The sequence below is a fragment of the Hemitrygon akajei genome, chromosome 3 (genome assembly GCF_048418815.1).
Source record: "Hemitrygon akajei chromosome 3, sHemAka1.3, whole genome shotgun sequence".
Classification (NCBI taxonomy): Eukaryota; Metazoa; Chordata; class Chondrichthyes; order Myliobatiformes; family Dasyatidae; genus Hemitrygon; species Hemitrygon akajei.
In genome coordinates, this window is record NC_133126.1 from 63,156,189 (window position 1) to 63,170,826 (window position 14,638).

The 14,638-nt window shown below is 40.2% G+C and overlaps 2 protein-coding genes across 4 annotated transcripts in view; one reads left to right on the forward strand and one right to left on the reverse strand.

Annotated features, from left to right (window-relative positions):
* Positions 1 to 14,638, forward strand: part of ttc6 (tetratricopeptide repeat domain 6) — a 273,996-nt gene that overhangs the window by 247,566 nt on the left and 11,792 nt on the right. The window lies entirely within an intron of this gene.
* LOC140725053 (uncharacterized) overlaps positions 1 to 14,638 on the reverse strand; it is a 65,442-nt gene that overhangs the window by 504 nt on the left and 50,300 nt on the right. For 2 of the 3 annotated variants that reach the window (XM_073040014.1, XM_073040016.1), the window contains 2 exons: positions 4,424 to 4,532; positions 12 to 674 (listed from right to left, as the gene is read on the reverse strand). In XM_073040014.1, coding sequence (XP_072896115.1) covers positions 12 to 644 — 633 coding nt within the window. In that variant the 5' untranslated portion in view covers positions 645 to 674; positions 4,424 to 4,532. Of the gene's footprint in view, positions 1 to 11; positions 675 to 4,419; positions 4,533 to 14,638 lie in introns of all 3 variants that reach the window. The other variant, XM_073040015.1, reaches the window with a different exon arrangement.

A 14,638-nucleotide genomic window follows, 5' to 3' on the forward strand; every position in this document is an offset into this window, starting at 1 on the left:
ACAAAACATACCTGCTCTGTAGGCAATCTTTTTGCCCTTTTGTTTTTCCTTTTGATGATGGATTTCTCAATAAAATTTGAATTAAAATTAATAGAAGATTTTTGAGAATATGATCTAGATCTGGTTTTACGAGCAGCTTCAGTCTTTCCACTGAAATGCTTGAGAGAACTGGATGGTGTTGAATCATGTTCTTTAGTGGCTTTAACAGTAGTAGTCTCTTCCATACTGGATTGACAATTCTCCTCATTGTCTGATGTGGGGGTTGGAACACTCTCTTCAAATATTATTGACAGCATTGTTCCTCTAAAAGTTGTAGACTTACTTGACATACTTGCACTCCATCGGCCAGCTCCTGGTTTACGATCAGTGTCAATTATTGTGCTGGGCTGAGATTTCTCAGGATTTAGAGGCAACTTTTCCTCAAAACATTCAGAATTTAACTGTGCAAATTTAGGTACAGAAGTTGTTGACGATGCAGATTTGGGTAAAATTGAATCATCAAACATGTTCTGCAATTCTGGGTCGTCATGTTCTATCCTGGAAAGATCAATACTTTTTTCCAAGTTCTCAGTCCTTTCAAAGTATAGTTCTTCAGGAGTGCTATATTTCTCGGAGAATTTACATTCAGCTCTCAATCTTGCCATATTTGAAAGGGAAATTTTTCTCAGTCATACCTTTATTGGTTAAGGAGAGAACAAAACAAACATAGCGTAAAATGACCTTAAGTTATGCTTTTCTTCCAAATAACTTTTTCATGGGATGATTTGGTTTGTTAGTAACTAGTGGAAATAATTGTGAAGTCCATCATAACACACACGATGCAAGTGGAACTCAGCAAGTCAGGCAGCATCTATGGAGAGAAGTAAATGGTAGAAGTTTTGGGCCATGATCCTTCATTGGGACTGGAAAAGGAGGAGGAAGAAAGCCAGAATAAGGTGGTGGGGGAGGGGGGAAGGAATACAAGATGGGAGATGATAGGTGAAGCTAGAGGAGGGGAAGTGAGTGGGTAGGGAAGGGGAATGATGTAAGTAAGAAGCTGGGCGGTGCTTGGGGGAAGAAGTAAAGGGCTGAAGAAGAAAGAATTTTATAGGAGAGGAGAGTAGACCATGAAAGAAAGGGAAGGAGAGACACCAGAGGGAGGTGGTAGGCAGGTGAGGAGAAGTGAAGGGGTAAGAAGGAAATGAAAAAATAGAGAAGGGTTAAGGGAAGGGAAATGACTGGAAATTAGAGACATCAATGTCATACTGTCAGGTTGGTGGCTACCCAGACAGAATATGAGGTGATGCTCCTTCAGGCTGACAGCGGCTTCATTATGGCAGCAGAGGACACATTGAAATAGGAATGGATACCGCTTTGTCGAGCACATTTGCTCTGTCCGCAACAGGCAGGATTTGCAGATGGCCAACCATTTTAATTCCACTCCCCACTCCCATCCTGACCTTCTTATTCTAGCTTCTTCCTCTTTCCTTTCCAGACATGATGAAAAGTCTCATGATGAGACCACACTTGGGAGTATTGTGTGCAGTTTTGGGCTGCTCATTTTAGAAAGGATATATTGACATTGGAGAGGGTTCAGAGAAGATTCTCGAGAATGATTCCAGGAATGAAAGGGTTACCATATGAGGAACGTCTGGCAGCTCTTGGACTGTATCCCCTGGAGTTCAGGAGAATCGGAGGGTGGGGAGGGATCTCATAGAAACATTCTGAATGTTGAAAGGCCTGAATAGATTAGATACGGCAAAGTTATTTCCCATGGTAGGGGAGTCCAGGACAAGAGGGCATGACTTCAGAATGTCCATTCAGAACAAAGATGTGGAGAAATTACTTTGGTCAGAGGGTGGTAAATCTGTGTAATTTGTTGCCATGAGCGGCTATGGAGGCCAAGTCATCATGTTCATTTAAGGCAGAGATAGATAGGTAGAGTAGCCAGGGCATCAAAGGGTATGGGGAGAAGGCAGGGGGGAGGGGATGACTGGAAGAATTGGATCAGCCCATGTTTGAATGGCAGAGCAAACTCAATGGGCCAAATGGCCTACTTCTGCTCCTATATCTTATGATCTTATGGTCTCAGCCTGAAATGTGAACCATTTATTCCCCTCCATAGATGCTGCCTGATCTACTGAGTTACTCCAGCATTTTGTGTCTGTTACTTTGGATTTGCCAGCATCTGCAGAACCTCTTGTGTTTATGTCTGTCCAATTTTCATTCAACACAGAGAGCCATGGTTTTTCATTTTACCAGTTCAAAAACATTGGCATAGAAGCAAGCCCCATTCACAAAATTTTCCCACATCACCCAAGCATATTAATCATTCTTAGGTTTCCTCTCTTTCTAGAGAGCAGTGGAAAATTTTGGCAAGCTTTCCTACAATATCTAACTCTGGTTCCCTGGGTAAAGTAAAATACATTCCATTTATATCAGGTTGACACATTCACTTTAAACATAGTCAGTTTTGTAGTATCTACATTTTATCAGTTTCCACTTCATCTATTATTTTTGTTATCTCCATTTCAATCGAGATTTGGCAGCAGCCTCCACCTTAGTAATACCTAATGCATTTCAACAATGCCTACTGCCCCTCTGCACATTTAATCCTCATCTTTCACCGATTATCTTCTTATTACCTGCTTGCATTTACAGGCCAGTGGAAGATGATTGGATTATCTGAAGCTACCTGTCATTCTCTCAGACTATCATTATTCATCTTCTTCTAATTTTCCCTTTCATTTTCAATTTTTATCCTTGCTTTTCTTTTTTCCCCTCACCTTCTCTTTCTTCTTCAGCTTTGGTTCTCTTTGTGGAATGTATAACCTACATCTGAAACATGTGCTCGTCAAAAGTCATCATTATTCAGTTACAGTTTTACCTGTCTATGTTTGGTTTCAACTCTCTCCTAGTTTATTCCCTTCTTATTTCACCGATTAGCCCACCTCCAATTTAAGACACATATAATTTCAAAAGTTCCAGTTGCAACAATAATAAAACCACTTAAACCTCTAAGTGGAATCCCCAAATATAAGCAACACACACAAAATGCTGGTGGAATGCAGCAGTCCTGGCAGCATCTATAGGAAGAAGCATTGTTGATGTTTCGGGCCGAGACCCTTTGTCAGGACTAACTGAAAGGAAAGATAATAAGAGATTTGAAAGTAGGAGGGGGAGGGGGAAATCCAAAATGATAGGAGAAGACAGGAGGGGGAGGGATGAAGCTAAGAGCTGGAAAGGTGATTGGCAAAAGGGATACAGAGCTGGAGAAGGGAAAGGATCATGGGACAGGAGGCCTAGGGAGAAAGGGGGAGGGGAACACCAGAGGGAGATGGAGAACAGGCAAAGAGTGATGGGCAGAGAGAGAGAGAGAGAAAAAAAAAGGAGAGGGGAAAACAAAAATCAGGGATAGGGTAAGAAGGGGAGGGGGAAATAAATAAATCAGGGATGGGGTAAGAAGGGGAGGAGGGGCACTAACGGAAGTTAGTGAAATCAATGTTCATGCCATCAGGTTAGACATATGGATAGACATATCAGAATGGGAATGAGATGTGGAATTAAAATGTGTGGCCACTGGGAGATCCTGCTTTCTCTGGCTGACATGGCCTCCTCTACTGTCAAGATGAAGCCACACTCAGGTTGGAGGAACAACACCTTATATTCCGTCTGGGTAGCTTCCAACCTGATGGCATGAACATTGATTTTTCCAACTTCTGTTAATGCCCCTCCTCCCCTTCTTACCCCATCCCTGATTTATTTCCCCCTCCCCTTTTCTCTCTCTCTCTCTCTCTGCCCATCACTCTTTGCCTGTTCTCCATCTCCCTCTGGTGCTCCCCTCCCCATTTCTTTCTCCCTAGGCCTCCCGTCCCATGACCCTTACACCTCTCCAGCTCTGTATCCCTTTTGCCAATCACCTTTCCAGCTCTTAGCTTCACCCCACCCCCTCCTGTCTTCTCCTATAATTTTGGATTTTCCTCTCCTCCTCCTACTTTCAAATCTCTTACTACGTTTCCTCTCAGTTAGTCCTGATGAAGGGTCTCAGCCTAAAATGTTGACAGTGCTTCTTCCTATAGATGCTGCCCGGCCTGCTGCGTTCCACCAGCATTTTGTGTGTCTTGCTTGAATTTCTAGCATCTGCAGATTTCCTTGTGTTTGTGTCCCCAAATATAAATGTTCTTTAATTTATCATATTCAACCTTCAACTTATCCATGATAATCCCTTAGTCTATAGTGATACACAGCACTGCTCTTCATTAAGTGGTCTTTTGTAGCAATACTATTAAATCCTAAGATCACTTTCCTTTATGAATAATCTTCCACCTTTCTACATTATTCTTCCACCTGTACAACTTCAAAAAATTCATACCCATCTCTATTTCTATAACATGGCATAAATTATTGCTTGAGCAGAAAGCCCTATTTGGCTCAGTTTACCAACACTTTCACTTAGATGTTGTTCTGAGAGGATCCATGGTTTTTCAATTCCATTCATTAATGAAGGTTCTCTATCGCTGTATGAGAAAGGTGAAATTCCTTCTTGAATCAAACTAAAATAAAAATAAAAATAGAACCTATTATTTCACACAAATATTTTTTATAAAGTGGGACCCTTGTATTCAGTAGTATCTTAAGGATTAACTCTACTTATCCTTCACATGGCAGTGGTCTCTTGTACTATCCAGTTGTGAAACAATATGCTTTGTATGCTACAAAAAGGTACCTTTACAGCAAATATTCAAATTCATTTTCCCTTTTTCGCACCTATGGTCTGAGAGCACAAAATGTAGAAACATTTATTTTTGTTTTCACTGTAATTTATTTTAGATAGTGCCCAATTATTAACTGCAAATGATAGATAGATAGATAGATAGATAGATAGATACTTTATTCATCCCCATGGGGAAATTCAACTTTTTTCCAATGTCCCATACACTTGTTGTAGCAAAACTAATTACATACAATACTTAACTCAGTAAAAAAAAAATATGATATGCATCTAAATCACCATCTCAAAAAGCATTAATAATAGCTTTAAAAAGTTCTTAAGTCCTGGCGGTAGAATTGTAAAGCCTAATGGCATTGGGGAGTATTGACCTCTTCATCCTGTCTGAGGAGCATTGCATCGATAGTAACCTGTCGCTGAAACTGCTTCTCTGTCTCTGGATGGTGCTATGTAGAGGATGTTCAGAGTTATCCATAATTGACCGTAGCCTGCTCAGCGCCCTTCGCTCAGCTACCGATGTTAAACTCTCCAGTACTTTGCCCACGACAGAGCCCGCCTTCCTTACCAGCTTATTAAGACGTGAGGCGTCCCTCTTCTTAATGCTTCCTCCCCAACACGCCACCACAAAGAAGAGGGCGCTCTCCACAACTGACCTATAGAACATCTTCAGCATCTCACTACAGACATTGAATGACGCCAACCTTCTTAGGAAGTACATTCGACTCTGTGCCTTCCTGCACAAGGCATCTGTGTTGGCAGTCCAGTCTAGCTTCTCGTCTAACTGTACTCCCAGATACTTGTAGGTCTTAACCTGCTCCACACATTCTCCATTAATGATCACTGGCTCCATATGAGGCCTAGATCTCCTAAAGTCCACCACCATCTCCTTGGTCTTGGTGATATTGAGAAAGATGTAATGTTCTACATACACCATGAGCAGTGGTTTGTTTCAGAACTACTTGTAAGGCTTATAGCAAGTTTTTCTAAAAGAAACCAATAAAACAGATAGGAAAAATTAATATTCAATAAATTACCGTAAATTCCGGACTACAGAGCGCACCTGATTAAAAGCCGCACGCTCTAATTTTAGAAAGAAAATCAATTTTGTACTTGTACAGGCCGCACTAGATTTTAAGCCGCAGGTGTCCCACGTTGTAATATGAGATATTTACACAGAAAGATATTACACGTGAGGATTTTTTAACTTTTAATTAAATCCGTATGGTAACATAAACAAATACATATTGCAAATGCTTTTTTTCAAACAGTGCCTGTAACACAGCTACTTTTAAATATACATACGTATCAGTAACACACAAATTACGTTGCGTATACTTTTTTACTGAACTGTGCACGAACAACATTCCAATTTCTCCTAACGACTGGTAAAAAAAATATATATACTGCAGCCTACCAGGAAAAGTTATTGATCGCCTTCTTCATCTTCCTACTGCACACTAAAACCATCAAAGTCCTCTTCTTCAGTGTCTGAATTGAACGACCTCAGGATCTCGTCACTCACTTCAGTCTCTTCGTTGTCGCTCTCACTTGAGCGCACGTGGTCCTCTTCATCACGCAACAGTCCAGCCTTTCGAAACCCGTTGGTGATGGTGGATGTTGTGACACGGCTCCACGCATTTAGGATCCACTGACAGACTTGAGTTAAAGATGCTCTTCGCATGCGGCCTGTTTTGGTAAAGGATTTCTCGCCGCTCGTCATCCAAGTCTCCCACTCAACGCGCAGCACCACTTTAAATGCCCGGTTCACGCTGATGTCCAGTGGCTGCAAATACTTTGTGGTGCCCCCAGGAATCATAGCTGGAATTGAGTTTGTACTCTTGATGGCAGCTTTCACTGAATCTGTTTTATGGGCCCTCATGCTGTCCATAACGAGCAATGCTTTTTTTCTGTGAAAAAATCCCCCTGGTCGCTTGGCGTAGCACTCTCTGAGCCAATCCTTCATTAGACTCTCCATTATCCAACCTTTCTTATTGACTTTCACCATGATTTCTTTTGGGAATTTTTCCTTTGGCATTGTCAGCCGCTTAAAAATCACCATCGGTGGAAGCTTTAGTCCGGATGCTGTGCAGCTCAGAACACAAGTAAAATGCGTTCTCTCATGGCCACTTGTTTTCAGTGTGATGGACGAGTCACCTTTTTTATTAACAGTCCGAGTGAGAGGCAGGTCAAACGTCAAAGGTACTTCATCCATATTTATGATATCATCTGGCCCGATGGAATTCTCCGCTATCTTTGTTTGAGTGAATGTGCGGAAGTTAGCAAGTTTTTCCTCATGGTCGGGAGGGAGCTGCTGACACAGAGTCGTGCGTACCCTGACGGACAGGCCTTTTCGTCTCATAAATCTAAAACACCACGATGGCCCACCTCTAAAATCTTCGATTTTTATTTTGGTGGCGATTGCTTTAGCCTTCAGTCTGATCTGCACGGTGGAAACACCGCGGCCGCCTGCTCTCTGTGTGTTAACCCAGTCTTCAAGAAAGTTTTCAAGTTCGGGCCATCTGCTATGATTACCTCTGAAAGCTTTTGTCATCTTTTTGCATTGACTCAGTTCTTCACGCTGGCGTCTCCACCGTCTCACCATCGATTCATTTATGCCAAGATTATGTGCAGCAGCTCGATTTCCTTCTTCAACCGCCAGATTGATCACCTTTAACTTAAAAGCTGCATCATATGCTTTTCTTCGAGTGTTTTCCATGTTGATGAGGGTGAGTACAAATGACTGATTTACAATAATTTAATTGTGAAAGTGCGCTTGATTTATCGTACAATTTCATTGGACCTCTGTGAACTACTCATCAATTTTATTGGTCTACTGTTACGAGGCAAAATGTTTTTGGCGGCATGAAAAAAAAACATGCATTAGCCGCACTGTAGTATAGGCCGCAGTGTTCAAAGCGTGGGGGGGAAAGTAGCGGCTTATAGTCTGGAATTTACGGTAAACACTTATTTTTCAAATATTCCAATTTAGTTAAACATAATAAACCATATCCTAAACATAAATTTTAAGATGCTTTCAAATATTAATATACTTAATAATGGAAGTTATATTAGCTTATTGTTAATCTCAGAATTATGATGTCATGCAACACAAAAACACTCAATTCAAAGTTCAAAGTAAATTTATTATCAAAGTACATATGCTGAATATCAGCATATACAACCCCGAAATTCATTTTCTTGCAGGCACTGAATCCACTGTAATTATCATGCACCCATTTACACTCATTCCAAGTATGAGAAAATCTGCAGGTGCTGGAATCCTAAAGCAACACACACAAAATGCTGGAGGTACTCAGCAGGCCAGGCAACATCTGCAGTCATTTCATTTTGTTCTCCCTATATTCCATCAAATTCCCAGAGATTTAATCTTTCACCAACATATATTTAAGATTCAAGTTTATTTATCACATGTACATTGAAATATACAGTGAAATGTGTTGTTTGCATTAACAACCTACACCATCCGAGGGTATTGTTTGTTAATACTAAGTACAATTTACAAAAACCAACTAGCAACTTGTTTGCCTCTGGAACATGTGAGGAGACCCACATGGTCACAGGAATAACCCATGCAAACTGGAGGCATGGAAAGAGCCAGATTGCTGGAACTGTGATACAGCAACTCTGCTCAATGTGCCACTATGCCTCCTATGCAACTCAAAAGTAGTAAACAAATTGAAACTGTATTCTGCATAATGAAGTACAACCCATGTATCTCAAAGCTTAGTTACTGAAGAGTTCTTTTTCCAGTGAACAGTTACTAGTGTGAAAGATAGGTAAGTAACTGCTTTATAATTAACTTAATAGATAATCCTGAAAAAGTATTAAATCTATTTCAAGTTTAATTTTTTTTGCCTGGATAGCAGCCCACATCCTCAAGATATTCATTACATATTGGTATTATTTAGTAATTAAACATCATTATATTAATAATGAGATTTTACTCTGGCTTTCTAGTACAATTTAAATATTTGTTTCTAAAAGATTGAGCATATAGGTGTGGTTAGGTTTCATTTACCAGTTTGTTGTTAAGTATTAGGTCTTCCTTGTGTTGTTTTGCTTATTAGTTATAATTTTGACAATTGTTTGATGTTGGTTCATGTTTTCAATTCACACGTTTATAGAAGTTATCAATTACTTTACAAGGTATGTTAAATAAGAACAAGTGACATTTATACCATGCCTTTAATATAGGAAAACTTCAGTAAGTATGTTGGGGGATATTATCACACAGCCAGATAAACAGATAGATTTCAGAGCAGATGCACAGTTGAAGTGATAAGCATTAAAGAATGACACATAGAATGAAAGGGGTAAAGAGGCAAAGTTGTTTCAAGTAAGTTGCAGAGCCTGGAGGTGAGACACTAAAGGCAGAGTCACAAGTAGTTGTCTTACATCAAGGAACAACAAATAGTTTAAAAATTGGAAGAGTCAAAATGTAACCTTTGCTTTCCTTCACTTCTCCTTTCCAAACACGTCATAATAATAATGGGAAAAATTCTTCCCTCAACCTCATTTGTTCCAAGACCAACTCTGCCTAACTTTGTAACTAAAATCCTTCATTCCAGGATTAATTCTTGTAAATATCTGCATTCTGTTAAGAACATTGATATTTACCAAGGTACCATTGGCAAATACTCTCTCAAAATGTCTGTACCTTCAAAGACCTTAAATAATAGTTCTCTCTTTCCTGGTATACTGTTTACTGTCATTAATTTACATTGCCTCTTAGATATTTGCAAATATTTTTGAGGATGATTGGACAGGAATAGATAGTGATGGAAATGGTGAACTTGTTGGAGAGGCTTGAAAACAAGTATAATAATTTTATAACTGAGCAGTTCATTAACAGGAAGCCAAGATAGAGGAGAAGACACTGGGTGATAGGTGAATGGGACTTTGTTCCAGCTAGGATAAAGGCTGGTGAGTTGTGGATGAGCTTAAGTTTATGGAGGAAGAGAAAACAGCCTGGAATACTTCTAAGTAATTAAGTTCAGAAATAACAACTGTTCCAGCAGCAGCTAAGATGAGGCAAAGTGGAATCTGGCAATTTCCAAGTGAAAATTGGTATCACAATGACCTTGCATCTGTACCCCATGCAAATAGTCAAGATCACTTTCAGAACAGTTGCCAGACTGAGGGAAGTTATTGGCAACAAAAGAATTGAATTGGTGGAACAAGCTTTTTAGCTAAAAAGAAAATCCATACTATTTCAGTACTGAATGAACAAGAAGTAGTCTAACTATATGGAGTAATTGCAGGGTTCAAGGCAAATGATGAAGGGAAGCTGAGCGTTATAGGTGGCCTTGAAATTAGAAATGCTTTTGACCTATAATCAGTCTAAATTTCAGATATGACAAAAAAATAATTTGAGCTATCTCTATTCATGGGCATACAAGTTGCAACAATGTTCCACCTATTTCCTCAGTAGAAGGTTTAGTTTACACGTTGACAATGCAAAATAGAAGGACATACTGAGGTATGCAGTATTGGAAACTGGAACAACAATGAAATAGTTAAGTTGTCTAATGTACATTTTGCTCTATTACTTCACCAGCTAATTGGCTAAACAGAAAATTTATCTCCCCACACCATCCCTATCTATTCATATCCCTGAACTAGTTATTGCCCTAGTTCTTCAGAAGGAATGCAAGATTATGCATTTCATTTTTAGCCCTACACAATTAAAACCATATGTATAAAATATCAAATAAAACATGCTTAAATAGATGTTGTAGCGACTGCCTGAAAACAAACTAAAAGTCACTAAGAGGCTAAGTGAGGGAATATTGCACTATTTGACGTGCTTCCAACTAACTGAATTCTAAATACGAACAGTCAATAAAAACCATGTGCTCCCTACTCACCCCATCTCTATGCTGCCATGCAGTTCTACAGGTGACTATATTCATTTATTTCTACCACCACCCAACATTGCACACCCTTTGATAACTGCCGCCCAAACCCACATGACAAATTATACTCAAAAGTATTGCTTCCTCTGAAAGTTTTTGTAGTTATAATAGACAGCTTGAGGATGAACCAAGTATAATTTCAGACTACTTGTATCATGTAGGAATTTGGAGAAACTAGAAATTAACTTTAATTAGCCGACAAAAGCCAACATCAAACTCAGAGAGAGGGCGTATAATAGAGCAAAAATTAATGGGAAGTTAGAAGATTGGGAAGCTTTTAAAAACCAACAGAAGGCAACTAAGAAGTCATTAAGAAGGTAAAGATGGAATACACAAGACCAGAAGACACAGGAGCAGAATTAGGCTATCTGGCTCATTGAGTCTGCTCTGCCATTCAGTCATGGCTGATCCTTTTTTTCTATCTCCTCCTCAACCCCAGTTCCAGGTCTTCACTCCATAACCATTGATGCCATATCCAATCAAGAACCTACCAATCTCTGCCTTAAATACACCCAATGACCTGGTCTGCACAGCTACATGTGGCAACAAATGCCACAAATTCACCACCCTTTAGCTAAAGAAATTTCTTCACATCTGTTTTGAAAGGGCACCCCTCTATCCTGAGGCTGTGCCCTCTTGTCCTAGACTCTCCTACCATGGGAAACATCCTTTCCACATCTACTCTGTCTAGGCATTTCAACATTCAAAAGGTTTCACTGAGATCCCCCTCATCCTTCTGAATTTCAGTGAGTACAGACGCAGAGGAATACAAAAGTAAGCTAACCAATAATATTACAGAGGATACCAAAAGTTTCTTCAGACACATAAAGCATAAAAGAGAGGTGAGAGTGGATTTAAGACTGTTGGAAAATTATGCTGCAAAGGTAATAATGTGGGACAACAAAATGGCAGATGAATTGAAGTATTTTGCATCAGTCTTCATTGTGGAAGACATTAGCAATGTAGTAGAAGTTCCAGGTGTCAGGTAGCATGAAGTGTGTGAAGTTACCATAACTAGAGAGAAGGTTCTTGGGAAACAGAAAGGTCTGAGGGTAGATAAGTCACCTGGACCAGATGGTGTACACTCCAGACTTCTGAAAGTGGTGGCTGAAGAGATTGTGGAGACATGAGAAATGAACTTTCAAGAATAATTAGATTCTGGCATTGTACCTGATGACCGGAAAATTGCAAATGTCACTCCACTCTTCAAGAAATGAGAGGGGCAGCAGAAAGGAAACTATAGACCTGTTCATTTGACATCAGTGGTTCGCAACATTGTTTATCAATTGTTAGGCATGAGGTTACAGAGTACCCGGAGGCACATGACAAGATAGGCCAAAGCCAGCTTGGTTCCCTGAAAGGAAAATCTTGCCTGACTAACCTGTAATTTTTTGAGGAAATTACATGCAGAGTAGACAAAGGAGATAAAATGGATGTGATGTACTTGGATATTCAGAAGGCCTTTGACAAAGTGCCACACGAGGCTACCTAGGTAAGATAAGAGCCCATGGAATTACAGGGAAGTTACTAGCATGTGTGGAGCATTGGCTGATCAGCAGAAAACAGAGAGTAGGAATAAAGGGATCCTATTCTGATGGCTGCCGGTTGCCAGTGGATTTCCAGAGGGGTCGGTGTTGAGACCGCTGCTTTTTACAATGTATGTCAATGAGTTGGACCATGGCATTAATGGATTTGTGGCTAAATTTGCCTATGATACAAAGATCGGTAGAGGAGCAGGTAGCATTGTGGAAACAGAGAGCCTGCAGAGAGACTTAGATAGTTTAGGGGAATGGGCAAAGAAGTGGTAAATGAAATACAATATTGGAAAGTGTATGGTTATGCACTTTGGTGGAAGATATAAAACGGGCAGACTTTTATTTAAATGGGAAGAGAATTCAAAATGCAGAGATGCAAAGGGACTTGGGAAGTCCTTGCGCATGATACCCTAAAGGTTAACCTCCAGGTTGAGGCTGTGGTCAAGAAGGCGAATGCAATGTTGGCATTCACTTCTAGAGGAATAAAATATAAGAGCAAGGATATGATGTTGAGGCTCTATAAAGCACTCCTGAGACCACACTTGGAGTATTGTGTGCCGTTTTGGGCTCCTCATTTTAGAAAGGATATACTGACATTGGAGAGGATTCAGAGAAGATTCACGAGAATGATTCCAGGAATGAAAGGGTTTCTGTATGAGGAACCTCTGGCAGCTCTTGGGTTGTATTCCTTGGAGTTCAGGAGTATGGTTGGGGAGGGGGGGACAAGTCTCATAGAAACATTCCAAATGTTGAAAGGCCTGAACAGATTAGATATGGTTAAGTTATTTCCCATGGCAGGGGAGTACAAGACAAGAAGGCACGACTTCGGGATTGAAGGACATCCATTCAGAACAGAGAAGCGGAAAAATTACTTTAGTCAGAGGGTGGTAAATCTGTGGAATTTGTTGCCATGAGCAGCTGTGGAAGCCAAGTCACTGGGTGTATTTAAGGCAGAGATAGGTTCTTGATTAGCCAGGGCATCAAAAATATGGGGAGAAGGCTGAGGAGTGGGGATGACTGGAAAAATTGGATCAACACATGATTGAATGGCGGAACAGACTTGATGGGCCTGTATCTTATGGTTCAAATAAAGTTCATGAAAATGATTCCAGGGTTGAATGAAAATGAATTCCATGATTGGTTCTAGACCTGTATGCACCAGAATTCAGAAGGATGAGGGGTAACCCATTGAAACCTATCGAATGGTGAAAGGCCTTGATAGAGTGGATGTGGAGAGGATGTTTCCATTGAGGGAACATCCTCAGAAGTGAGGGGTATCCTTTTAGAATGATGAGGAGGAATTTCTTTAGCCAGAGTGTGATGAATCTGTGGAATTCTTTGGAGACCAAGTCCTTATGTATATTTAAGGAAGAGGGTGATAGATTCTTGATTGGTCAGGGCATGAAGGGATATGGGAGGAATCCAGTATTTTTAGCACAACCTGGACAGCATGTGGTTATGCCCACCATGTTCCATCTCTTGATCTACTTTCCTCAGAAAGATGTCTGAGGTATCGAGATTCTTTGCCGCTATAACAGGATGCTTAGACTCTTCAGGCATAGCTGACCTACTAAGTCGTCTAACAACTCTCAAGATACCACCTTCAACTAATGAATTGAGCTTGAAAATATGGCTGTTCTTTTTCACACTTTCTCCCTTTTGCAAACTTGAGAATTCATCTGGAAATCTCTTTCTTTGGCAAAACCCAATGATCTCCATTTCCGCCTCTCTGAGCTCCTCCACTGAAAGACTGCCTCAGCCAATCTGACCTTTGGCCCTTTCCATCTCTCTCTCTGCCCCCCCCCCCCCCAAGAATGCCTTTGTTTTTCATACAAATCAGACTGAGCAAGTGTGATGTTCTATTGCTTCCTCTTCTGACTAAGAAACAAGAGCAGGTTCTTAAATTTAAGAATTTAGGCCACTGTCTTCTTCAACAGGTCCAAGACAAGAAGTGAAGGTTTATATATGTTATTGCATCCACCTCTTCTTCAGTCTGCACAACACTCATTGTAACAGTCCTCTTGACTTCCAGATCATCTCCAGAACAATAAGAAATATTCCCTTTTAAGCTGAAGAAGATACTAAGGCCCTGTTACCCATGTCTTATTCTTCAGGAATGTTTCTACCTTCAACCCTCTATAGGTCTCCTTTGCCAGATTACTTGAAGTATTTACATACCTTCATTGAGAATCCTGTAAGATCTTAAGAATTTTTGAAACCCTGTTTGCAACAAAGGTTCAGAACCTAGAAGTTTTCTTCTAAATATACTTAAGTATAGAAGTAATATCAGTCCAAAAAAACTGAATAATGAAGCTGTATGTGCAACTCCTCCAACCATAATAAGTTCACTTTGTGAGTCAAAAACCAGCCTTAGCACAGATGAATATGAGGTCGTGATAGTGAGACACCACTTCTTCCCTGGAGGACACTGACACAAGGCAATTATAACATAGAAGCAA